The 27897-nt window shown below is 43.9% G+C and overlaps 2 protein-coding genes across 5 annotated transcripts in view; one reads left to right on the plus strand and one right to left on the minus strand.

The window, feature by feature from the left end:
- LOC147123467 (putative E3 ubiquitin-protein ligase HERC1) overlaps window positions 1–14379 on the plus strand; it is a 491571-nt gene extending 477192 nt beyond the window's left edge. For all 3 annotated transcript variants that reach the window (XM_085973346.1, XM_085973361.1, XM_085973355.1), the window contains one exon: window positions 6334–14379. In XM_085973346.1, coding sequence (XP_085829472.1) covers window positions 6334–6519 — 186 coding nt within the window. In that variant the 3' untranslated portion in view covers window positions 6520–14379. The remainder of the gene's footprint in view (window positions 1–6333) is intronic.
- LOC147123468 (long-chain-fatty-acid--CoA ligase ACSBG2-like) overlaps window positions 11553–27897 on the minus strand; it is a 182268-nt gene continuing 165923 nt past the window's right edge. For both annotated transcript variants that reach the window (XM_085973380.1, XM_085973388.1), the window contains 2 exons: window positions 14992–15238; window positions 11553–11878 (listed from right to left, as the gene is read on the minus strand). In XM_085973380.1, the coding sequence (XP_085829506.1) occupies window positions 11802–11878; window positions 14992–15238 (324 nt within the window). In that variant the 3' untranslated portion in view covers window positions 11553–11801. The remainder of the gene's footprint in view (window positions 11879–14991; window positions 15239–27897) is intronic.

Below are 27897 nucleotides of genomic sequence, written 5' to 3' on the forward strand. Positions count from 1 at the left end.
TTGAGCTTGTGCAAAGCACCCTGCCAGATGCGACTCTTATCTGTGCCATAGTATTTAACTTCTTCACTGTGGGATCAAGAGTTCCACATGGTATGTTGCCTACCTGGTGCCAGGGTGAGGGATATCGTGAATCCGCTTGAAAGGATATTGGAAAGGGAGCATCCAGCCATTGTGGTCCATGTTGGGACCAACAACATAGGGAAGAGTAAGCAAGCGGACCTGTGTGGGGAGTACCAGGAACTAGGAGCTAAATTAAAGAACAGGGCCTCAAGGATTTATAATCTCTGGATTATTACCTGAACTACGTGCAAAATGGCGTAGGGATAAGCTGATTAGGGAAGTGAACACGTGACTAATGGAATGGTGTGGGATAGAGGAGTTCCATTTCATGGGGCACTGGCACCAGTATTGGGACAAGAAGGAACTGTACCGTTGGGACAGACTCCACCTGAACCTGGCTGGGACCAGGGTCCTAGTGGAAAGGATAAATAGGGTGTTCATAAGGACTTTAAACTAGTAAATGGGGGGGGGGGGGGGAGGAGGGCTCAGATGGAATTTGTAGTACAAATAGTAGTTCAAAAACAAACTAAAGGGAAGAGAGTAGTGTAACAGTCAGAAATTGTGTTTTAGGCACTACATGTAAAGGGAAAATTAAAGTGATTAAACCAGGAGAGAGAAATAAGAAACAAGTGAGAAAAACATTAGACCAGATGGACAGGCTAGGGTGTGTGGCCCAAATAAGCGTTCTTTATACAAATGCACAGAGTATAAGGAATAAATTGAATGAACTGCAGGCGCAAATTCAAATTGGAGAGTATGACATGGTAGCCATTACTGAGACATGGCTGCAAGACGGTCAGGACTGGGAACTAAATACACCAGGTTATAAGGTCTACAGGAAAGATGGGGGAAATGGCAGAGGGGGAGGAGTAGCCTTAATGATTAAGGATGAAATCACTTCAATGATAAGAGAGGATATAACGAGAGGTAAGCAGGCAGTGGAGACTTTGTGTAGAATTAAGAAATAGGAAAGGATTTAAGACTGTAGTGGGAGTTGTGTATAGGCCCCCTGGTAGAGGCAGAGTGGTTTTAATGGGGGATTTTAACTTTCATGTAGATTGGAATAAGCAGACCAGCACCTGTAAGAAAGGTAGTGAATTTCTTGAGTGTCCGGGATAGTTTTCTACGACAATATGTCCTAGAGGCAACAAGGGGGCATATTAGATTTAATAATGAGTAATGAGTCAGATTTAGTTAATAGCCTAACTGTGTGAACATTTATCCAATAGCGATCTTAACATGATCGAGTTCAACGTAGCGTTTGAAAGGGAGAAACGTGAAACAGCTAAGATTCTAGATTTAGGTATTGCCAACTTCAACGGGATGAGACAGAGACTGTCCACAGTAAACTGGGCAAATCTGTTAATGGGTAAAACAACAGAAGATCAGTGGGAGATGTTCAAAAAAGAATTCAAGGTGATACAGAACCAGTTTATACCCCTGAGGGGCAAGAGCTCTACTTGTCAATAAAAACAGCCATGGACAACTAAAGAGGTGAGGGACAGCATAAAACTAAAAGAAAAAGCATATAAAAGAGCAAAAAATAGCGCAGATCCTGGCGAATGGGAAAGACACAAAGAACAGCAAAGGGTCACAAAACAGACAGTAAGAGCTACAAGGGAATATGAAAAGAGACTTGCAAGGATACCAAAATCAACACACACAATTTTTACAATTATATTAGGAAAAAGAGGGTAGTCAGGAGCAATGTTGACCCCTTAAAAACTGAAAGCAGTGATATTGTCAATGATAATAAAGAAATGGTGGACATGTTGAATAATTACTTTGCATCAGTACTTACAGTAGAGGAAGAGGATAGTATGCTGGAAATCCAAAGGAAACTAATATTGAATCAGGGACAGGAACTCAATAAAATTAACGCAAGTAAAATAACAGTAATGAAGAAAACAATGGCACTAAAGAGTGACAAATCCCCAGGACCAGACAGATACCATCCCAAGGTTTTAAACGAAGTAGGTGAGCACATTGCAGATGCCCTAACTAACTATAATCTTCCAAAGTTCTCTATTCAGGAACTGTTCCTTTAGATGGGAAAATTGCACATGTCACTCCGCTATTTAAAAATGGCGAGAGAGGGAAACCAGGGAATTATAGACCAATTAGCCTAATATCTGTTGTCCGGAAATGGGAAATCATCAAGGCTTCACAACAACCTTACCCCAGCACAAGGCTTCAGTGGCATTATTGCATTGTAGCAGAGGCATGGCATGAATAGGCTCGACACTCCCATCTGTGCCAACCCACCACCAGCAACAAGGCAGTCCCAGGCACTTGCCACAGCAGCAGATTTGGTGCTATCAGTTGCAGGGCCATCTTGTGACGCAGCAGAAGGAGTACAGAACAACCATACTCTCTGCAGTCAGCTACCTTACTTCCTTCCCCCACTTAGACACAGCACTGGATTAGGCAGTGGGAAACACTTTTTGTACATGGTCAGAAGGAGGGTGGATTTGTGTAAGAAACACATAAAACTCTATTACAGTAATAAATCTTTGGAATTGGACTTTATGCAGAGTTTACTTGTAATAGGCCTCAGTTCTGCAGCAGCTGATAAATGGATGTGTATGCATGGTGGGTGAGGCCAAATACAGTCATGTCATTCGGATTTGGTGCATTAGTTCATTGCAATCGTGAAGCACTCCTCCCTGTGCTAGGGGAACTTCAAAGTTTAAGCAAAATGGTTCTCCAGTAAATGTTGTTGGATTTGTCTGTCTTGTTGCAGCTCTAGCGTAACTGGTAACACTTCAGTTGACAGCTCTTTCTCAGTGTCTTTTAGACTTTTCTGACCCTCCTCTTGCACCTGCTGCATCCTCTCCTGATAGTTGTGTACTTTATACTGTGCAATGATGCTATCAGTTTGGTCACGTTTTCAGGTTGTGAATTAGGACATCATCAGCCCTATCCAAACAGCAGAATTTCTGCTTCAGCCTGCCTATCGGTATCCTATTTGTATTCTTGCGGAGGGACGTGCCCCATTACATTTTCTGTCTACTTTAGTTTGTAGATTTCGCACTGGTGTTATCAGCCATGGTTGAAGTGGGTCTCCCTGTTCACCCTGAATCCATTCATCTGGTGTAGAAATTTATTAAATAATGATGGGTCAAATTAACTGTCATAGAATAAATGTCATGCCATCTTCCAGGGGTACCTGGCATCCGTCTGTATCATGGAGCTCTGATGGTCACATTTTTCACATTTTCTAAATTCGTTTATGGGATGTGGACGTCGTTGGCAAGAGCAGCATTTATTGCCCATCCCTAATTGCCCTTGAGAAGGTGGTGGTGATCCACCTTCTTGAACCGCTGCAGTCCGTGTGGTGAAGGTACTCCCACAGTGCTGTTAGGCAGGCAGTTCCAGGATTTTGACCCAGCAACGATGAAGGAACGGCGATATATTTCCAAGTCAGGATGGTGTGTGACTTGGAGGGGAACTTGGAGGTGGTGGTGTTCCTATGCGCCTGCTACCCTTGCCCTTCTAGGTGGAAGAGGTCGCAGGTTTAGGAGTTGCTGCAGTGCATCTTGTAGATGGCACATGTTACGCTGGTGGTGGAGGGAGTGAATGACACCCCATCCACCACCTTAAACAATCAAGTGGGCTGCTTTGTCCTGGATGGTGTCGAGCTTCTTGTGTTGTTGGAGCTGCACTTGTCCAGGCAAATGGAGTCTTCCATCACACTCCTTACTTGTGCCTTGTAGATAGTGGAATGTCTTTGGGGAGGCAGGAGGTGAGACACTCACCGCAGAATACCTAGCCTCTGACCTGCTCTTGTTGCCACAGTATTTAAGTTAAGTTTCTGGTCAATGGTGACTCCCAGTATGTTAATGGTGGGGGATGCGGCGATGGCAATGCCGTAGAATGTCAAGGGGAGGTGGTTAGACTCTCGCTTGTTGGAAATAGTCATTGCCTGATACTTCTGTGGCACGAATGTTATCTGCCACTTATCAGCCCAAACCTAAACATCGTCCAAGTCTTGTTGCATGCGGGCATGGACTGCTTCATTATCTGAGGAGTTGTGAATGGCGCTGTACACTGTGCAGTCATCAGCAAACAGCCCCATTTCTGACCTTATGTTGGAGGGAAGGTCACTGATGAAGCAGCTGAAGATGATGGTTGGGCTGTGCCGACTCTTTGAAAGAGCTGTCCAATTTAATCTCATAACCCTGCAAATTAGTCCTCTTCAAGTACATACATGTCCAGTTGCCTTTTAAAAGTTCCTATAAATATGATTCCACTGCCCTTTCAGGTAGTGCATTCCAGATCTTAACAACCCTCTGAAGAAATTTTTCCATTTCTCCTCCAGTTCTTTTGCCAATTATTTTAAATCTATTACCTCTGGTTACTGACACATTTACCAGAGGAAATAGTTTCTTCCCTAATTGCTCTATCAAAACCCCTCAATTTTGAATACCTCTATTAGGTCTACCCTTAACTATCTCTGCTCGATGGAGAACAATCCCAGCTTCTCCAATCTCTCCACATAATTGAACTCCCTCAACCCTTGTATCATCCTGGCAAACCTCTTCTGTATCCTCTCCAGGGCCTTGACATCCTTCCTAAAGTGTGGTACACAGCATTCCAGCTGAGGCCTAACCAGAAATTTGTAAAGGTTTAGCATGACTTCTGTGCTTTTGTATTCAATGCCCCTATTTACAAAGCCAAGTATCCCATGCGCTTAATTAACTGCCTTCCCAACTTGCCCTGCCCCCTTCAAAGATTTGTGAATATGCACCCCCCAGGTCCCTTTGTTCTTGCACCCCCCCTCAAAAAAAAAAAAAAAGTACCATTTAGATTTTATTGCTTCTTCATATTGTTTCTCCCAAAGTACATCACTGCTCACTTAACCACATTAAATTGCTTGAGTCTGCCCATTTCACCAGTCTGTCTATGTCCTCCTGAAATCTGCTATCATCACTATTTACTACATTGCCAATGTAGAGAAACATCCCAAAGCATTTCACAGAGGTGTAATCGAAAGGAGCAGATAGGAAGGGTCACCAAAAGCTTGGTCAGAGAAGTGGGTTCTGAGGTGGTTCTTAAAGGGGAAGAGGGTTTTAGACAGGCAGAGTGTTTTAGGGAAGGAATTCCAAACCCTATGGCTTAGGCAGTTGAAGGTGCAGAGGGAGGAGCGGGATGCAGAAGAGGCCAGTGTCCGAGAAACGAGTGCAGTGGGGGTGTAGAATTTGTAAGGCTGAAGGAGGTTACAGAGATAGGAACGGGCGAGGCCATGAAGGGATTTAAACACAAGTATTTTAATTAAGGTTGTGGGGGACCAGGAGCCAATGTAGGGTTAGCAAGGACAGGCGCAATGGATGAGCAAGACTTGGTACAGGTAATGCTATGGTCAGCAGTGTTTTAGATAAGATGACGTTTATGAAGGGTTGAGGATGGGAGGCTCGGCCAGGAGTGCATTGGAATAGTTTATCTGGAGAAGACAAACACTGAGGGTTCAGCAAAGGTCGGCTGATAAGGGTAGATGGAAGTGAAGCTAGAGATCTAAGTAGACGGTCTTTTTGATGGAAAGATATGAGGTTGAAGGACTCCGCTTGGTGTCAAATAGAATGGCAAGGTTGATAACATTCTGAATGTGGGACAGGCAGGCTGATAACACAGAACCCACAAAGAGGTCGAAAGCACTGAAGAGATATAGCTGGGTGTCGTCGTTGTCCATGTCTGCAGCTGCTCTCACCAAGGGGAAGCTTAAAGATGAGGAAGCGAAGGGACCAAGGATTGATCCTTGGGAGGGCTCTGGAGAGAATGATGCAGGGGTAGGAAGAGTTGTAATTGCTAGAGATTCTCTGGCTATGAAACCAAACTAAAAAAGCCAAAAACCTACAACTGTCACTTGCTAAATCACCGAAGTTCTGAAGGCCATAAAGTCAGGTTGGAACTGCACCTGTTTCATCCAGGTGCATAGTGCTGACATTGCATTTCAGATGCAACCCTCAAAATGCGAGACAGGGAAGTCCAGCCTAATTATCTGTTACCTCTAAATGAGATTCACACATTCAGCTGCATGAGCCTCCTGAACCCCCAGTGCTCCTTATTTTGAAAATACCTGGTAATTCATTCCTGTCGAATTTTCTTGTCCCCCAAATGTGCATGTGACATTGATGCAGAGTGGAAAATCTCACTTATAATCTTGTCACTCTCTCTTCCTCCACTAAAGTAACTTCTAACATTACCAACTGAGGTCATTACAGTTTCATGTTTTTAGTATGCTATTAACATTTTATTTTTCATTTGGTTGTGCAGCCAGTCGACGGACTTCCTACAGCCCAGACCTGCTTCTTCCAGCTTCGGCTGCCTCCTTACTCAAGCCAGCAGGTGATGGCAGAACGTTTGCGATATGCCATTCAGAACTGCAGATCAATTGACATGGACAACTACATGCTATCGAGGAATGCTGACACTGGAGAAGGTTCAGACAATGAATACTGAGAGCTGCTACCTTCAATACCACCATAAACCCCTGAAAGTCAATTTTTCAATTAAAGGAATCTCAGGAGAATAAGAAAAAAAACAAGAACTAAGCAGCTTACACATAGCCGAACATTTTTTTAAATTGGCCTTTTCTACTTTGCAGGATAAGCATTTGCTACATTACAAGTTTTACACCAAAAATGCACCAGTGTTACTTTTTAAAGAAAACTGTTTAGTTTGACTTTGTGCACTACTTAAAATCAGGAATTAGCTACATCCTGTAAAATTGTAAAATGATTTTTTTCTAGACAGCATGTACATGTGGTACAGTGACTCAGTGCAGCACTTTGCCTAATTTAAGCATCTTGTGTACAGTACCAGGGTGGATGATTGCCAAACAGTAACCAGTAACCTGATTATGGAAACTTGACTTAAGTGAATCGAATTCTTTGGTACTAAAATAATTTTCCATACCACACTGAACAATAAAGGATCTGGCGTGTGCTAACAACATTCATAGCATTTTCTTCTGTGGCCAATGCTTGGTGGTGACTGAGGAAATAACTACTAAATATTTGAGGGGGAAAAATGTATCTTAGCACATCAATTTAACCCATTATATTGCATAGAGCTAGTTGAGTGGGAACAAAAAGGATTATTTATCCCTTTCAATGACTATGTTCTTTGCAGATTGCAAAAATGTGCACTTTTTTTTGTTTAGACAGATTTTATTTCTGAACAGCTGTAATGATTATGATGAAGGGGAGTTAGCTGATACAATATCAAGAGGGGATTTACCATTGCTTTAACTCCTGATTAGGAGCAGTACTTTAAGTACTTTTAAAAGTACTTTTTAAAAAGAAAATCAGGAGTTGCTGTCTATATAATCAATCAAAAAACGCTACTGCTCTCTAAGGATGTATTTCAAAAATGAGTAGTTCCAGAACATCAAGGAATAGTATTTGATTAGCATCATATTACCTCCCAGGCAACATTCCTAACAGCTGATAAAGCCACAACATAACCTATCAAAATGTCATGTGATCAGCTTAAATTTAAAAGGTGAAAGTGAGAAAGTAAATCAGCAAAACATTGTTACAAACTTCATCTCTTTATTATTAAAATGTTTCCACTGACAGAGAAAAGTGCCTTCATTTAGAAAATGTAAAGGAAATTTACAAATGATTAAACCTTGCCAACAGCCAGTGATTAAATAGGGTGACAATACAGTCTTCAGTTTTAAAGCTAGGTAATACACAATAATATACTTCATTCAGTTATTGGTTTCTTTTTGATATTAAGGACTCCTTAAACTGTTTACGGTCAGTTGTCAACTATAAAAAGTGACCAGGGTTATGAGTAATAGCTCAACTGAAAATTGAGCCAAATGCTATCACTCACCTTCTCCCAGGTTGCTCAGTATGTGTGTTTAGCCCCATATCTATTACTCCATTACAATGTTATCAAACGTATTGCTAGAAGCTATTGGTTTATTCAAGGAAAACCTATGTATCATGAATTGGGGTTTGGGAAATGGAATTAGGAACAGTTTACCATCACATGTGGACTATTCATAGGGCGTGTCCCTTTGGTAAAATGCACTACATTACTTACAAGAATATTAATCTGTTTCTAGCAACTGCAGATTGATTTAAGGTAATGTTTACACCCAAGTGCTGGCAATGTGCAGAGAATTAGAGTTAACTTATTTCTTGCTATTTTTGGATCACTGTAATCAATGACCTAAACTCAATTTTATGAACCAATATAACTTCTTACTCTATTATATGTACCCGGGGAATCTACAGTGTTGGACCTCATTGATCATAATTGTTGAATGCACAATGTGGAAATCAAATTAATGGAAATGGTGCCATTTTTTAATTAAATTTATAAATTATTAAGGGGAAAGAGAGTATTGTAGTGAATAGCATAAAACAGCAGCATCTCCACATAATTTTGTGATGATTTGGGAGGGATTTCCAGATATTGACTTGGATGAAGATAAAATGTCATTGATAATGCATGCTTCCCTGGGGGCCTCTTCATGTGCTGTTGTATGGTTAGGAATAGCATATGCTTAATGTTTGATTATTTATAAGGTTAGTTGGAATAGAAAAAAAATCACAAACTGCAAATAGTTAAATAGTGTGTTAATAAGTTTTAGTACTGCTGCTAATCAACATTTCTATACAGTCTTCAGTGCAAGGTGGAGCTTTGGAGTAGAATTGTGTTTATTTCTTTCCTACCAAATTTTGATCCTCTCCTGAGGTTGTTGACTCCTTTTGTTCCACAGCAACCCTCTGCTAGACTATTCAACTATATAGGCATCATCCTGTTTCACCTTGCCTTCAATCAATTAATAGATCAGGAATGGAAATAAGAAATTTTTCTCCTCTGATGCAGTGGTCTTGGGGAAAGGGAAAGAGACAATATTTCTACTGCTACCACAGCTCACATCAGATAGCCATACAGACAAAAAACTTCTGAGTTTAGGGCTCAACAACTTGTGATTTAAACTCAAATACTTCACTGATACAATTGTTATGACCTACTAAGGAGAGAGGATAATAAAAAACACTAACAAATAGTGAGAGCAGAGCAGAGACCATGGCCTAGAAATTGGGTTTTGGCTTAGCCAGGGCTTTAGCGCCGGAAGTTAGTGCCGGCGCTAAGTCCCCCTGCGCGCGCCAAAAATTCAGTAGCGCCGCGCCCAAACGGCTGCCGGCGCTACTGAAGGGTCTTAGCGCCTGGAAAAGGGCGCTAACTGCCGTTTAGCCCGCAATTCCGGCGCTGCGGCACCCGATGCGGTGCGGCAGGCTGGGGAAGTGCAGGCCTCCTCCTTCCGTTAAGGAGGAGCTGCCTGCACCCGGCCGCGGCCCGCCCAAATCTGTTTAAAAATGAGCCCGGCACCTCGGACAAGTGCCGGGCTTGCATCTGTTCCGGGGGGTGGGGGGAGAAGTCCGGGGAGGGAGCTGCGGGCAGGCGGCCGGCGGGAAAGCGGCCGGCCGCCGCGGGGCCTTTAATGCGCCGGCGCAAACACATGTTGGACTCTGTTGCCAGAGTCTTAGTTGCGGCTGCCACGGGCGAGGCGGCCGCAACTGAATTTTGGTGCTGGGGCCCGTCGGCATGGCAACCGGGACGCTGCGCACACCGATGACGTCATCGGTGCCGGCGCAGCGCTACCGGTGCAACGCCGCTTTAGGGCCCCAGGGAATTTTTCAACTGGCCATAACTCTGGCGCTAGTCCCTCTAGCACCTCAAAAGCGGCGCTAAGGCTAGTGAATTTCTAGGCCCATAGCTTTAAAACACTGGGAGGACTGAATAAAGTACTAAAATAATGAACAAGTCAAAAAGTTAATTCTCAACTAGAAGGATTCTACAGTGTAAGGATAAGTTTTACAGTTGAGTAGCTTTAAAGCTTCAAAAGAGGCCAATATCTCCCAAACAATTTCCAAAATGGAATGAAAAATCATGAGGGTATTTGCCATACTTGAATTCCTAATATGCATTCCTGTCATATGGTGGTCTGAACTGGGGCCAGTCGTATTTATTGGCCAAAAAAAACTCAACCAGGCTCCCTTGTGGGCATACACTCCACAACTGCATTGTGTCCAACTGATTCAATATGGCCAGGCACAGTAATGAGGAAATCTGACCCACTGTTTCCATTCAGCTCCAGAAATGCCATCCATTTTGAGATCCATCATTTCTATTGCACTCCAACTGGATGCTGGATTAAAATTTGAAACTCTGCCTATTGCTGCCAGCCTTGAGTAACAGCCCAACTCAGCCCAAGTACTGTTGCTCCATGTTGGATCAGCCAAACCCAAGTTGTGCAATAATGAAACATACACATCTGCCTGTGATACTCATTGGTAAGTAGATGATGATTTGCCAGACGCACATTCGAGCAAACATCATTATTGCACATCAACAAAGTAATTCCTAATGTTTGACTTCCTGGAGCAAAACTTAGTCGGTATAACTTACCAAGGCATGGGTGGAGCCAGATTTAATGTATTTATTATGCAGTTTCACCCACAGAACTGTCACTTTTTTTGCCCGTCCGCCCAAGAATACTCTAACAAACTATCACAAACTGACAAAAGTGGAGGACATGACATTTGTGGAGACTTAGGAGTGAAGCTCTAGCTCATCCCCCATTAAAGATGAAGATGTATTGTAGCGGGATGAGAAACGTTAGTTAATTAGAGTAATTTTTGTACAGTACTTCTGGGAGTCATGGTAACCAGCAAAGGGCATACTGGAACTAAGACCAATTAAGGTTAAAACACACTTGCACTTTAGAAAGAAAAATTACTGTATCTTAAACTAAAAAGCAGCAAGCATGTGATTTTTTTCCCCCCTCCAGGTTGCTGGCTAGGCAACAGCCACTATAAGGGATGTGCAGAAAAGGCTACCCTACTACAAGCATTCCTTCTATAATTAATCACCTGGCAACATTTGCTGACATCTAACCAAGATTGCTTGCAATGTTGACGGAAACCAGTGATAACGGGAAAGGAGATTATGAAAAGGTTAGACATGTAATAACTGACCTGAGGAAACTGAAAAATCAAACATTACATGAATTTTTTTGGATGGTTAAAGGCCAGAAACAGAATCTCTAAGGCCGAATTGGCCTCAAGACAACACAATTAGGAGATTAGGAAACTCAGAAATCCACTACTTTAGCTAGGTGGATCGGTGTTACACTAGGACAGTGCTGACTGACCAGCCAGCTTGTCTCATTGATTGGACCTGGAGGTTTGGGATTCACTTTCAAATAACCCTACAAGTCAATGCTTTGGATGTCGGGGGTGGCCTGAGTGTATACACTCTATCAGCCAAAGAAAATCTACTTATATTAACTACTGTAGATTGTTTGGTTTAAAGATTCTTTAGCATAATGAGTTTCTTCCCATCCAGTACCTGGGCAACCAAATAAAAAGCAGAACTACACTCGGTACTTAAACTGCAATGATTGCACTGCTTTGCTAAATTTGAATGATCTAATCGGTAGTGGAAGAGTTCCATTAAAGCAGAAAGAAACTGATTTCATTTTATTCTATATATAAAACAAATACAAAATTATTACAATCTAGTGATTTATACCTGCCATCAATACACATTATACAATAATCTCATACCCAAATAAATCACAATCTTCATTTTAAAATACAAAACTTTGTACCTATTGAACATTAGACAGTTACAGAATTTGCCCATCTTTAATATTTTAAAACGACAACAACAGGATTTTTTTTTTAGCGTCTCTAACCATCTATGAAAAGACTTCATTCCAAATAAAGAGCGTCAATTTCATCTTTGTACATTTCCGCCACACTGGCCCTTTTCAGTTTCATTGTTGGACCTGTAAATACAACCAAATAAATTTAATATTTCCAAATTTGAAAGATCAAAGAATGCAAAATTTAGCCTATAAACTTAAACTGTTCTACGTCTGGACAGGAACCACCACATTCCATTCTCCCCCATTTAACATTTATCAGATGTCAGTCTCTATGTCGGGCCTCCACTGTGTAGTACAAAAACCCAATTGTTACAAAATACAAATACAGGATCAGCTCCTGTGCCTAATTTGCTAGAGTCTTTGGGAACGATTTTAATCCTACTCCCTCAGCTGAAACCTGGCGGGTGGGCAGTTAAAATCACCCTGGCCCTTACCTGTCCGAAAGCCACCATGATCGCAACAGCTGCAATTTTAACCTGCTCTCCTGAGCAGGCAGCAAGGACACGCGGCCGGAGTCAACAGGATCCTTCTTTACATATGCATGTTGTGGCCCGATGACATCATTGAGACCCGACTGTAATTTTAACTCGGGCCTGAGCAGGGAATCCACCTGACATTTAAATTGGAGCCTTTAAAATCAGCACATTCATTGGTTCCCTACAGATGCAGCTGTTTATACTTCAGCGTGCAGGCTGCAGTAGAACTGTGTCTGCCAGTTGCCATTTTCAGCTTACAATCCATGGTACTGAAAAAAAATTCCCCTACTATAGTAACAATACTCCTGACATCTCAAAGTACCATTAATGTAATATTAATGTCTGCGACTGTGTATAACACCTTGAAACGTGTTCATTAAAACTTTCAGACACTTCAGCCTCATCCTTTTCTCTACTTCCATTAATTTCTATTTTAGCTATTTTAATATTTATTTCACATTACTGCCCCTTTATTTTACTTTCAATATTTCACTTTATGCCTTTTCCGGTGTCTCCATAGACTAAACCTTCATTTCTAAGCTAGGACCTAAAACATTAAAATTTGGATTCAAATGAGCCTAAAAAAGTTCAAAAAGTGGGTTTTTCAGCCAATTCAGTCACAACTGTTGAAAATTGACCTGCTCAGGTCACTGCAAAAATGCTTCTTTTTTAAGTAATATTCATCAACCACCCAATAATTTGCAATGAGCTGGCACTGCTGAATCACATCATGTGTCAGTTTGGCAGCACACTTGCTTCTCAGTTTAGGCTGGTGAGATTAGTATTGAAGGGTGCTAGCAACATCAGAGGTCTGTCTTTTAGATGCAATATCTTCCCATTTGCCTGTTCTGTACAGATATTGTGTATGCTGCAGTGTCTTTGGACTTTCACTTCATAATACTTTTTAAATTAAGAAATCTTGGTGAAGAACCAAGGCTGAGTGATACCAAGCTTGAGTTTCAAAAGACTGAAGATTAGAGGAAAGAAGGACAGAGTGTGAGAGGTAGTGTTCCACAGTTTTGAGGTAATAGGAAAAAGTTAGAGTGGGAGACTTGCTTTCAACATAATAAAGATTCAGAATAGAGGAAAGTTTGACAGTATAAGACAGTTTAGGAAAGACAGCAACATTTCAGAACACTGATCATAGAACTGATGAAAGAGACAAGAAACACAGTAATCTGACACTGTAACTGCTGATCACCTCTCTGGGCACATTATTTAAAAGGATACTGGAGTCTTAAAAAGGGTGTAATGTAGATTTACTAGGAGGATACCAGGGATCAGAGGGTAGGATAACAAACAAGAACTAGGGTTGTATTCAATGCAGAGAAGATTAATGGGGAAACTAACAAACCCTTTCAAAATTTTGAAAATTTCTAAGAGTGAGTACTGTAGTGAAAAAACACTTCCACCTCAGTAACAAGGGACATTAAGATTAGCATGGAAGCATAAATTTTTTTTTTTAATTGTGGGAGGGGGGAGGTTATTAGATCATAAAACGCAGTACAAGTTTTTCAAGTTATGATCTGCCTGAAAGGGTGGTGGCAGCAGATGTAATAGTAACTTTCTTATCCGGCACCTATGGGACCAGGATGGTGCCGGTTGATGAAAAATTCTGGATAACAGAGAGGTATACCCACCAAGGCAATTTTTAACACAAACAAAAATAAAAACCACTGGCTAACTCCGACTCGGCAAAACGAGTGCTGGATGGATTCGGCAAGCTTACCGGTTATCTATTTTGCCTGTTATTAAAGTATTCTGGATGATCAAGTGCTGTTTAAACAAGAGTTTACTGTACTTGAAAAGGAAAAATCTGCAGAGCTATAGGGAAAGCACAGGGGAGTGGGACAAATTGGATACCTCGTTCAAAGAGCTGGCACAGGCACGATGGGACCAATGGCCTCCTTCTGTGCTGTATGACTATGATTACCACGGTTGAAGCTGACATTTGAGCGATTTAGATAAACATGAAATAGAATATTTAAGCATACAGGGAAAGAGCAGAAAAATACTGCAATTTGGCCTCCTGTGTTAAATTTTGAATGATTTTATAACCACTTGAAATATGCATGGAACGGCTGTGGTTTGTAGATCAAGAAAACTGTGTTGTCATTGCTATTAAAAACAGTTAAAAATATCAAAGGGTTTTAACTTTATTCCTGCATGCTGCTGTGGGGAGGGTTGGGAGGGAAGAAGGAAGAGAAGCGAGTCCAAACTGATGCATATTGGATCACTCTCTTACCCCAGTCTCAAAGATGGATTTCAGCAGATCTTTATTGTACTCAACTCGCCTAGATAGGTGTAGCTGCAACAACACTCCATGGCATCATGTGCTATCTACAGGATGTACTCCAGTACCTCCCTAACCTGTGACTTCTGACACAGTGAAGTACAAGAGCAGCAATATCACAGGAACACTCACCGGAAATTTCCCCTCCAAGTCACACATCACCCTGACTTGGACATATATTGTTGTTCCTTCATCATCACTGGGTGAAAATCCAGGAATTCCTGACCTAACACCACTATGGTAGCATAACATAATGACCGCAGCGCTTCACAAACAAAGCCCACTACCACATTCCAAGGGCAACAAGGGTGGAGCAATAATTGCGGCCTTGCCCGCATCAATCACAGCCGGTAAACAAATAAAATGTCCAATCACTTCATATTTGTGGCCATTTCAAAAGAAAACAATTGCTCTTGCATTACTTACGGCTTATGATAAGACTAAAAGTTCAGCAATTGTCTTACCCAATTCTCCGCCAACAACTGAGAAGTCTTTTTCCAAAATGATCCACTTTTGGATTTTCTGAGCATTTGATATGGCGTTTGTATTCACTGCGTCAATTGCATCCTGGATGACTTTGTAAAGTTTAGGTTCTTGAATGCTTATAACCTCAGACACACGGGTGACCCGACACCCATGTTGGTAGCAAAATGCAAGAGCTGCTGGAGCCAGCTCATCAAGTGGGCCTCCTGTTTCATCATCCAAGTTACACTGGGGAAAGGAGGAAGAGAAAAAAGACATGTGATAGCAATGAAAAATTACTGTTTACCAAGAAAAAAAACTACCATTCTATGAATATAGTTCAACCTCCATTTACAAAATGAATAGTCAGTCATTCAGTGGGTTCATCCAATAGCTCACATTTATCCAGTGAGTATCTTGGCCATATAGGAAACCATAAAGTTTACCTTAATATCCAGACCAGTAGCTCCATGGGAGAGCTGCAGCCCTTATACAATGCCTCTTAAGTCACAGCTGCCAAATTCTTAGCTTTATAATGCAAAACTACTTATTTAAAAAAGTAGTCAATACATTCCAACTCCACACCTCTTATGGCTGTTTAACCAAGTACAAGGCCATATAGGCCAAGATAGTCCAAATTCAATCCCCCAGTTTGTGCTAAATTAGACAGAAAATAAATTTTAAAATAATAAATTTAAATAAATAATAATGAACTTTGGGCCCAGTCTTTTCCAATCGTATAAATTCCTATGTTCCAATGGGAGAAACACAGGAATGCATCCCTTTAAGAGTTGCATCTTAATGCAACTATATCTTGGTCAGGTCTTGCTCCTCTCAGTCTCTTCTATCACAGCCACTCTAGTTCTTTACCATAAGACACAGCAGCAAGACTCAATAAGCGCAAGATAATAAAATACAGGTGGGAGCTTTATGCCTGGAGGATGGATTACATTCACAGATTGAGGAAAATCATATCTATTATTGGTAATGTAACATTATTTCTAATTTTTTTCACTCTCCATGGACAAACATTAAAGCTCTCCAGCTAAAGCACAACTATACCAAAGCAATTGTTGTGTCCATGTATAATAAGACACAGACTGCAGGAGAAACGGTACAACAGGTGTTTACTAAACGTGGCTCACACTGGAACTGCCTGTACAGATTACTACTCAGTGCTATATACAGGTGTGGTCACTGCCGGTACTACAGTATACATGAGCTGTAAAAGTAGTTACCCCCCTTAAAAAGGTATATACATTACAATTCCTCCCCTTTTAGATTAACAGTACCATAACACTCATTTAACAATTAAATATCAAACTAATTACAATTAACACTTTTAACATGCAACATTAGCTGAAAATAGTCTATTTATAAATTCAGTCTTTGGGGAGGCTTCCTGATCCTTTCTGGATAGCGCCTTTCCCGAGTGTCTTGCTCTTGGTGCGGAGGCGATTCTGGCCCCCTGTCGTCGGTTGGTTCATCAGCTTCCGATGCTACTGTTTCTGGGGTAGATGCAACCTGTACGTCGGGTTCATCAGCAGGTACGTATGGGCGAGGCATGGGGTTGACTTGTTCCTGTGACTCTAGGATCTGGTCAGCATAGCGTCTCACGATGCTCTGCCCAATGTCCACTGTGTACATTAGTGGGCCCTGCCGTGTGCATATCGTTCTTGGCTGCCATTTTTCTGTTCGGTAGTCGCGGGCCAAGACTGGTTGCCCTACATTGAAGCTCCTTGTTGGCTTCTCATGGATGTGCTGGAATTGCTTACTCTCAACATCTCTTCATACGTTTGGTCTGAGCAAATCCAGGCGAGATCTTAACCTTCGGTTAAAGAACATCATGGCTGGGGCCTGGTTGGTGATTGCATGTGTCGCATTCCGGTAGGCGAACAGGAAATTGTCCACCTTGTGCTGCAGCGGAATGTTGTCATTGTACATAGCCTTTATTGACTTCTTAAAGGTTTGTACGAACCTCTCAGCCAATCCATTTGTGGCTGGATGATACGGGGCGGATGTGTAATGCCTTACCCCATTCTTTTTCAAGAACCTCCGGAACTCTTCGGACACAAACTGTGGTCCGTGGTCAGAGCAAATCTGTTCCGGCAAGCCATTCCTGGCAAAAATGGTCCATAGGACTGCAATAGTTTTCTCCGTGCTGGTGGAGGACATTTTGATGACTTCAGGCCATTTCGAGTGCGCATCCACGGCTATTAAAAACATTGGGTCCATGAATGGACCAGCAAAATCAATATGCACCCATTGCCATGGAGATGAAGGCCACTCCCATGGGTGTAGAGGGGCCTGTGGTGGTGCACTTTGGACTTTCTGGCATCCTGAGCAGCTCTTGGTCAGGTCCTCGATTTGTTTATCGATTCCCAGCCACCACACATAAGCCCTGGCTAGGCTTTTCATTTTTACCCCTCCCAGATGACCTCATGAAGCTTATTGAGCACTCTATCCCTTAACTTGGGTGGAATTACCACTCGGGATCCACACATCAAGGTCCCCCAGCACACTGACAGCTGTTCTCTCCTTGTTGAGAATGCTGGCAACAGTGAGTTGCCATGTGCTGGCCATCCCTTCACCGTCAAATCACATACCCGAGACAGTGTCGGGTCATTTCGGGTTTCCTTTTCGATACAAGCGTTAGTTACCGGTGGGTATTCAACTATAGTCGAATGGAATATTTCGACAGGATCCACTGCTGGTGCTTCCTCCGCAGTGGCAGGCGTGATAGCCCATCAGCATTTCCATGCTGTTTCGTGCCCTTATATTCAATCTCATAGTGGTGCGCCCCTAGAAAAATTGACCATCGTTGTAGTCGTTGCACAGTCATCACCGGAACGCCCTTCTTTGGATTAAAAATGGAGACAAGAGGCTGGTGATCAGTCAGCAAAGTGAATTTCTGCCCGTGCAGATAGTGATTGAACTTTTTCACTCCCCACACTAGGCGGAGGGCCTCCCTGTCAATCTGGGCGTAGTTACGCTCGGCTGAGGTTAGTGATCGTGACGCAAAGGCTATTGGCCTCTCTGAGCCGTCCGAGAATTTGTGCGACAGCACCGCTCCAATGCCGTAGGGTGACGCATCACATGCCAACTGAATTGGTAATGCTGGGTTGTAATGGGCCAATATCTCTTTCGATGTGATTAGTGTTTTGCTCTTCTGGAAAGCTCGTCTACATTCGTCACTCCACTTCCATGGCACCCCAGTTTGCAGTAGGGTGTTCAGTGGGTGTAGTATTGTAGACAAATTTGGCAAGAACTTATGATAGTACTTTACCAGCCCAAGGAACGACCTCAGTTGTGACATATTTTCCGGTGCTGGAGCCTTGACTACTGCCTCAATCTTCTCTGGGGACTTATGTAACCCCTCTTTATTGATAACGTGGCCACAATACGAGATCTGTTTTCTAAAAAACTCGCATTTGGGGCGGTTAGCTCGGAGCGCATATTCCTGCAATCTAGTGAGCACCTGCTCCAGGTTGGCAAGGTGATCACTGCCATTTTCGCCCGTGACCAGGATGTCGGCCAAATAACACTGGGTCCCTGGGATCCCTTGCAGGACTTGTTCCATTGCCCTCTGCCAAATAGCCGGAGCTGATGCTACCCCGAATACCAGCCGGTTGTATTGGTAGAGACCTTTATGGGTGTTGATTGTGAGGTTTTTTTTTTGATGCTTCTTCTACCTCCATTTGCAGATACGCCTGGGCCAGATCAATCTTAGTGAAGCGTTTCCCTCCAGATAGCGAGGCAAAAATATCTTCAATCCGCGGAAGTGGATATTGTACGGTGTGAAGGACCGGGTTCACTGTTACCTTAAAGTCCCCACAGATGCGAACCTTCCTTGGTTCCCCAGGCGTGCTGCTCAACGACTTTTTCATCACAGGGACGATGGGTGTAGCCCACTCGCTCCAGTCTACCTTGGACAGTACACCTGAACGTTCCAGACTCTCCAGCTCTGCTTCGACGGCTGGGCGGATCGCATAAGGTACCGGTCTGGCCTTAAAAAATTTTGGGCTTGCGTTTTCTTCAATTTTAATCGTCGCTGTCATGCCTTTTAGTGTTCCGAGTCCTTGCTGGAACACTTCTTTCGCATCAGTTAGGATCTTTGACAGTCGCCCAGGTGTGACGTCGTCATCCTTTTTGTCAGCCACAGTCAGTGCCTGTATGGAATGCCAATCCAGTTGTATTTTCCGGATCCATTCACGTCCCAGTAATGGTGGTCCTCCATCTTGCAATACATACAGGTCTAGTTTTGGTGTTTCCTTACCGTTATATATAACGGTCACCCTTATTTTTCCTTTGGGGTAGATTTTTTGCCCCGTGTACGTCTTCAAAATAATTTTTGTGTCTCTCAAGGGTATGTGTGAGAATAGCCGCTCGTAGTCCCGTCGGTTTATGACTGTTAGGGCTGATCCTGTGTCCAATTCCATCTTTACCTGGACTCCTGCTATCTTGAGAGTGACCCAAATGGTTTGGTGATCCGTTGTGATCACATTATGTAGTTTCAGACAACTCAGTTCCCTGCTTTCGGAGTTGTTATCACTCTTTTGTTCGTCTGAACTATTCTCCGTCATCTTATGTACCTTCTTGTACTTTCCTTTGGTAGGTTTCTTATTGCTGGTTTTCTTTCCCGACCTGCAGACTCGTGCTATGTGTCCTACTTTTCCACACTGTCTGCACACTTTGTCTTTGAACCAGCAATCATTCTGGTCGTGTGTTGTTCTGCCGCAGCGATAGCACTTCTCTGTTCCATATGACATTTCGTTTGTGCCATATTCTTGCGGTCTCTGTTGTATCTCTGCAGCGCCCCGTGCTGCTGCTTCATATGATACCGCAATGCTGAAAGCCTTTTCCAGCGTAAGGTCCTTTTCAGATAAAAGCCGTTTCTGGGTTCCTTCACTTCGAAGCCCACACACAAACTTGTCCCTTAAGGTATCTGCCAGTCCCGCTCCAAACTGGCAGTGTTTCGATAGTTTGCGCAGTTCTGTTAAATAATCAGCATTGCTTTCATCCTTATGCTGGTTCCGTTTGTGAAACTTGAATCTTTCTGCTATCAGCAGCGGTGTGGGGTTTAAATGTTCCTGTAGTATCGTTACTATGTCTTCAAAACTCTTTTCCATTGGCTTCGTTGGGGTTACTAGATTTCGTAATAAACCATACGTCTTTGCACCCATTAAATTTAACAATACCGACGCTTTCTTGTCATCTGACACCTCATTTGCCTTGCAGTACACCTCTGTTCGTTCGACATATGTAGTCCAATCTTCGACTTCATTGTCAAATGCGGTGATACTGCCACTCTTCGGCATTTTGGGTGTGGTTTAAAATGGCATCTCCCAATGGCTTAAAATGGCGTCTCCCGCGCTTTCCTTCCTCCCCCGCTGCTGCCAACGCCGCTCCCGGCGGTTCTCGTGGCAATGGCGGCGCCCTGTAGGTTTCGCGCGCTTCTCCTGCGCTGCTGCTAACACCGCTCTCGGCGGTCCTCGTGACAATGGCGGCGCCTCGCGGGTTCCTGTGCGTCTCTCTCTCCCTCTCTTTGACGCTGCTTGGCCCCTGAACACCGGCTGTGCCCTGTGCGCTCTGCCCTCTCTCTCTCTCTCTCTCCCCCGTCGACGTTGCTCGGCCCTTTGCTGTGCCGCTCGGTCAGGCTCTAGCCCGCCGCTGTCCGGGAAGGGTCTGCGCACTACCTGTTGCCAGCCTGTTTCGCTGGACCACCTCGATTGGAAAGCCAAGCCTGGCTCCCGACAGCCTCCCCCGCAATTCTCGAGTCTCTGCTGGATGACTGGGCGGTTGCCCGTGGTCGACGCCAGAGTCTCTGGCCTTGACCTCCAATCCACTGATCTCCAGGAACGAATCCCCGGGAGGTGATGCAGAGTTGCAGGTAGGTTCGAACTTGCCTTGTCGCCAATGTTGTGTCCGTGTATAAGACACAGACTGTAGGAGAAACGGTACAACAGGTGTTTACTAAACGTGGCTCACAGTGGAACTGCCTGTACAGATTACTACTCAGTGCTATATACAGGTGTGCTCACTGCCGGTACTACAGTATACATGAGCTGAGAAAGTAGTTCCCCCCCTTAAAGGTACATACATTACAGCAATCAATTCAAAATCTTGGGCTAACTGGTTTGTTTGTAGTAGCCCTGACTGTGTCAACCCAAGTACCTGCTTTACAGATAATGCCTACAATTAAGATTAAGAACATAAGAAATAGGAGCAGGATTAGGCCACTTGGCCCCTTGAGCCTGCTCCGCCAATCAGTAAGATCATGGCTGATCTTGGGCTCAAAGCCACTTCTCCGCCCGCTCCCTTATCTCCACCTTAAATGTATTTAATGACCCAGCCTCCACAGCTCTCTGGGGCAGAGAATTCCACACATTTACAACCCTCTGAGAGAAGAAGTTCCTCCTCATCTCAGTTCTAAAAGGGCGACCCTTTATTCTAAAACTGTGCCCCCGCGTTCTAGATTTCCCCATGAGTGGAAACATCCTCTCTGCATCTACCTTGTCGAGCCCCCTCAGTATCATATGTTTCAATAAGATCACCTCTCATTCTTCTAAATTCCAATGAATATAGGCCCAGCCTGCTCAACCTTTTCTCATAAGTCAACCCCCTCATCTCTGGAATTAACCTAGTGAATCGTCTCTGAACTGCCTCCAATGCAAGTATATCTTTCCTTAAATAAGGAGACCAAAACTGTATGCAGTACTCCAGGTGTGGTCTCACCAATACCTGTACAGTTGTAGCAGGACTTCCCTGCTTTTATACTCCAACCCCCTTGAAATAAAGGCCAACATTCCATTTGCTTTTTGATTACTTGCTGTACCTGCATGCTAACTTTTTGTGTTTCATGCACAAGGACCCCCAGGTCCCCCTGAACTGTAGCATTTTGTAATCTCTCTCCATTTAAATAATAATTTGCTTTTTTATTTTTCCTGCCAAAGTGGATAACCTCGCACTTTCCCACATTATACTCCATCTGTCAAATGTTTGCCAGATGGAGTATACTCACTTAGCCTGTCTATATCCCGTTGCAGGTTCTTTGAGTCCTCTGCACAACTTGCTTTCCCACCCGTCTTTGTATCATCCGCAAATTTGGCTACATTACACTCGGTCCCATCATACAAGTTATTAATGTAGATTGTAAATAGTTGAGGGCCCAGCACCGATCCCTGTGGCACCCCACTAGTTACCGTTTGCCAACCGGAAAATGACCCATTTATCCCGACTCTGCTTTCTGTTAGTTAGCCAATTCTCTATCTATGCTAATATATTACCACCAATTCCATGAGCTCTTATCTTATGCAGTAACCTTTTATGTGGCACCTCATCGAATGCCTTCTGGAAATCCAAATACACACCTATTGACATTGAAGCATTACAGGAAGCATATTCTAGTGAGAGTGTGACAGCGCCCATTTACATAAATGTGTAAATACATTATTCCTGCGGCACTGCTCGTAATAAGTTGGGTTGCAGAAAAAAAGTGTAGATGAAATGTGGTATTACTCTAAGTCAATTCAAGTGTATGTGTGGCTGAAATATCCTTCTCCCAAAGAGCCTCCAAGCTATTTAATATCACATCTCACCTACATGACCGCCATCATTCTATAAATACTTCATTGCATGTAAAATGCTTTGAGATGTTTTGGACAGATGCGATAGGTACTGTATAAATACGAGTTATTTCCATTTTAGGCAACAGTAACTTGTATTCATATAGAGCGCTTTTAATGTACAGGAAACTTCGCGATATCCGGCACCGACGGGACCGAGCTGCTGCCGATCTATCAAAACTTCCGGATAGACCAGCGCTAATGTTGAAGGATACGGAGGTTTTCATCTCCGTATCTGACAACAAACACTGTTGCTTAGCAACAGCTTGTAAACACTCGGCCCGTACCTTGGAAGCGTCTCTGAAGCTGTTGCTAAGCTACAGAGACGCTTTCCAGAGCCTGACTGTTAAAAAAAATGCTAGGAGAAGAAAAAAAACCTAACCAAAACGGCTGCTGATTTCTGCCGTTAGATCGAGGTTTCCGGACATACAACCTCCGGATAAACCAAAGTTTCCTGTAGTAAAACTTCCCAAGGAGCTTCACAGGAGCGTTATCGAACAAAAATTGACACAGAGCCACATGAGATATTAGGGCAGATGAGGAAGGTTTTAAGGAGCGCCTTAAAGGAGGAAAGAGGTAAAGAGGCAGAGAGGTTTAGGGAGGGAATTCCAGAGCCTGGGGCTGAGGCAGCTGAAGGCATGGCTGCCAATGGTAGAGCGATTAAAATTGGGGATGCTCAAGCGGCCAGAATTGGAGGAGTGCAGGTATCTCAGAGGGTCATAGGGCTGGAGGAGATTACAGAGATAGGGACAGGCGAGGCCATGGAGGGATTTGAAAACAAGGATGAGAATTTATTAATCGAGGCGTTGCTTAACCGGGAGCTAATGCAGGTCAGTGAGCACAGGGGTGATGGGTGAACGGGACTTGGTGCGAGTTAGGACACAGGCAGCAGAGTTTTGGATGACCTCAAGTTTATAGAGGGTAGAACGTGGGAGGCCGGTCAGGGGTGTGTTGGAATAGTCAAGTCTAGAGGTAACTAAGGCATGGATGAGGGGATCAGCAGGTGAGCTGAGACAGGGGCGGAGTCGGGCGATGTTACGGAGGTGGAACTAGGCGGTCTAAGTGATGGCACAGATGTGGTTGGAAGCTCATCTCAGGGTCAAATAGGACAGCTAGGTCCCGAACAGTCTGGGTCAGCCTCAGACAACTGCAAGGGAGAGTGGCTAGGGAACGGAGATTGTGGCAGGGACCAAAGACAATGGCTTCGGTCTTCCTACTATTTAGTTGGAAGAAATTTCTGTTCATCCAGTACTGGATGTCAGACAAGCAGTCAGACAATTTAGAGAGACAGTGGAGGGGGCAAGAGAGATGGTGGGGAGGTAGAGCTGGGTGTCATCAATGTACATGTGGAAACTAATGCTGTGATTTCAGATAATGTCACCGCGGGGCAGCACGGAGATGAGAAATAGGAGGGGGCCAAGGATAGATCCTTGGGGGACACCAGAGGTACTGGTGCAGGAGTGGGAAGAGAAGCCATTGCAGGTGATTCTCTGGCTAAGACTGGATAGATAAGAATGGAACCAGGCGAGTGCAATCCCACCTAGCTTGAGGAGGATGGAGAGGCAGAGGAGGATGGTGTGATCAACCATGTCAAAGGCTGCAGACAAGCTGAGAAGGACGAGGAGGGATAGTTTACCAAGATGCTGGTAGGCTGCAGGCTCTTGTGGAACTATACCCAAAGAGGAATCACCATATTCTGAAGAAGGGAGGAAAAAGGTGTCTCCAACCATCATCTGTGCTGGTTCATGTAGTAGAATTTCATTAATCCTTCGTTCTGTAAAGTTACCATTAGATCCATTTCTGGCTAAACCCATTTGTCAAAGAATTTCAAATCATCACATGGAGAAAACAATTGAGCCTAGATCATATCCCACCAAGTCATTCTGCACATCTGCAAGTTATAAAGATAGGGCACTGAAGTTTTATAAATTGGCCAGAAAAAGCAATAATCCTGAGGATTGGGAGCAGTTTAGGATTCAACAAAGGAGGACAAAGGGACTAATTAAGGGAAAATAGAATATGAGAGTAAGCTAGCAGGAAACATAAAAACTGACTGTAAAAGCTTTTATAGATATGTGAAGAGAAAAAGATTGGTGAGGTCAAGCATAGGTCCCTTGCAGTCAGAATCAGGGGAATTTATAATGGGAAACAAATAAATGGCAGCCCAACTAAATTCATACTTTGGTTCTGTCTTCACAAAGGAGGACACAAATAACCTCCCAGAGATGTCGGGGAACATAGGGTCTGATGAAAGGGTGGAACTGAAAGAAATCAGTATTTGTAGGGAAATGGTGTTAGGAAAATTGATGGGACTGAAGGCCGATAAATCCCCAGGGCCTGATAATCTACATCCCAGGGTACTTAAGGAAGTGACTCTAGAAATAGTAGATGCATTGCTGGTCATCTTCCAGAACTCGATATACTCTGGAACAGTACCCATGGATTGGAGGGTAGCTAATGTTACCCACTATTCAAAAAAGGTGGTAGAGAAAAAGCAGGATAGTGGGGAAAATGCTAGAGTCTATTATAAAAGATGTAATAGCAGAGCACTTGGAAAGCAGTGACAGGATCGGACAAAGTCAACATGGATTTACAAAAGGTAAATCATGCTTGACTAATCTACTGGAATTTTTTGAGGATGTAACTAGTAAAATAGATAAGGGAGAACCAGTGGATGTGGTGTATTTGGACTTTCAGAAGGCTTTTGATAAGGTCCCACATAAGATTTTAGCGTGCAAAATTAAGGCACATGGGATTGGGGGCAAGGTATTGACTTGGATAGAGAACTGGTTGGCGGACAGAAAGCAATGAGTTGGAATAAACGAGTCATTTTCCGAGTGGCAGGCAGTGACTAGTGGGGTACCGCAAGGATCGGTCCTAGGACCCCAGCTGTTCACAATATATATTAATGATCTGGATGAGGGAATTGGATGTAATATCTCCAAATTTGCAGACGACACAAAGCTGGGTGGGAGGGTAAGCTGTGAGGAGGATGTCGTGAAACTCCAGTCCGATTTGGACAGGTTGGGTGACTGGGCAGAAAAATGGCAAATGCACTATAATGTGGATAAATGTGAGATTATCCACTTTGGTGGCAAAAACAGGAAGGCAGATTATTATTTGAATGGCAATAGATTGGGAGAAGGGGAAGTGCAAAGAGACCTGGGTGTTCTTGTGCACCAGTCGCTGAAGGTAAGCATGCAGGTGCAGCAGGCGGTTAAGAAGGCAAATGGTATGTTTGCCTTCGTAGCAAGAGGGTTCGAGTACAGGAACAAGGATGTCTTGCTACAATTGTACAGGGCCTTGGTGAGACCGCACCTTGAGTACTGTGTGCAGTTTTGGTCGCCTTACCTGAGGAAGGACGTTCTTGCCATGGAAGGAGTGCAGCGAGGATTCACCAGGCTGATACCTGGGATGGCAGGAATGACATATGAGGAGAGATTGTGTCGATTGGGCTTGTACTCACTGGAGTTTAGAAGATTGAGAGGGGATCTCATCGAAACCTATAAAATTCTGTCAGGCCTGGACAGACTAGATGCAGGAAGGATGTTTCTGATGACCGGGGAGTCCAGAACCAGGGGTCATAGTCTAAGGATAAGGGGTAAGCCATTTAGGACTGAAATGAGGAGGAATTTCTTCACCCAGAGAGTGGTGAACCTGTGGAATTCTCTGCCACAGAGGGCGGTGGAGGCCAGTTCATTAAATATATTCAAGAAAGAGTTGGATATATTTCTTAAGGCTAAAGGGATATGGGGAGAAGGCAGGGACAGGGTACTGAATTTGGATGATCAGCCATGATCTCATTGAATGGCGGAGCAGGCTCGAAGGGCCGAATGGCCTACTCCTGCTCCTATCTTCTATGTTTCTATGTTTCTATGTTTGTCAAAATTAGTGCCATATTGTCATTGAAGCAAAAGAGAATGAATTCTATCTAGTTCACCTTACTTCATCTCATCCTAAGATGGTGCTGATCACTGGGACAAGGAACCAAGCTTGTACTCCACTTAGTATTTTCATCTCTTGCAACCACAATCTTAAGGCATTAAGCCAAGCCCTGGTTAATCTCTGTGTCTGCAATAACAGTACATTAAGGACCATTGGTACAGATTCAACACTTTAAAAACCCTCATATCAGCCACAAATAGCACCACTATTTATGAAGCACGAAGCATTAATCCTACTTTTTGCTGAGATGATGTCATTTGGGCTGCATGATCCTGAAGTGAACGAGTAGTAAGATTATGCCCAGAGGGTTCTGAAACCAATTATTCATGGTAACATGACCAAACTGAACTTTTGAGATGGAGGGGCTCAACATTTCCTGTCCTTTGCAGATTCCAAACAGTGGGGAGGGGATGGGGAAGAAAAAGGAGAAAAATTCAGCGGGGGGGGCACCCAAAATTGTAGTGTATGTGCCTTTAAGACAGAACTACTTTTACAGCTCCTGTATACTGTAGTACCGGCAGTGACCACACCTGTATATAAGCTTTGCGCATGCCTCTGTACCCCCAGTCTTGAGACTACCCTCCTCCAGTAAATACCTGTTTATTGTTAAGTTACAGCATCCGTGTGGTTATTGAAAAAGAACATACCCTCAGAATCACGGATCTAACAGTGGCGACGAGTGTCGATTCGAATCTACCTGCAACTAAAAAAAAAGTCGAGGCCAGGAACACGAGCGTCGACCACGAGCAACCGCCCAGTCGTCAGGCAGAGAGTGAACATCGCAGTGGAGGCTGTGCAGAGCCGGGCTTGGTTCCCCAGCCACGACGATCAGCAAGAGACTGACGATAGGTCCAGCGCAGACCCTTCCTGGGCAGCGGCGGCTGGAGCCGACCGACGGCAGAGAGAAAGCCGAGCAGCATCGACGGGGTAAGACAGAGGGTGAAGCGCACAGAGCGCAGCCGGGGGTTGACAACCAAGCGGCGTCGGGAAAAAAAAAACAACCCGGAGAGAGGGTAAAGAAACAGCCGGGTTCAAGACCGAGCGGCGTCGAGAAGAAAAAAAAAAGAAGAATGCGCAGAGCACAGCCAGGGCTCACGGGCTGAACAGGGTCCGTGGGGAGAAGAAGGGAGAGCGCGGGAGACGCCATTGAGCCGCGGAGAAGGAAGAGCGCGGGAGATGCCATTTTTAGAAGCCGCAGTGGAGAAGGGCGAGCGCGGGAAGGAAGGAAAGCGCGGGAGACGCCATTTTGTGCCAACGGAGAAGAAGCGGAAGCATGGGAGACGCCATTTTTGACAGTTAAATCACACCCAGGGATGCCGAAGAGTGGCAGTATCTTTA

This window comes from Somniosus microcephalus, chromosome 2, assembly GCF_052327205.1.
Source record: "Somniosus microcephalus isolate GS21.2 chromosome 2, FLI_Smic_1.0, whole genome shotgun sequence".
NCBI lineage: Eukaryota > Metazoa > Chordata > Chondrichthyes > Squaliformes > Somniosidae > Somniosus > Somniosus microcephalus.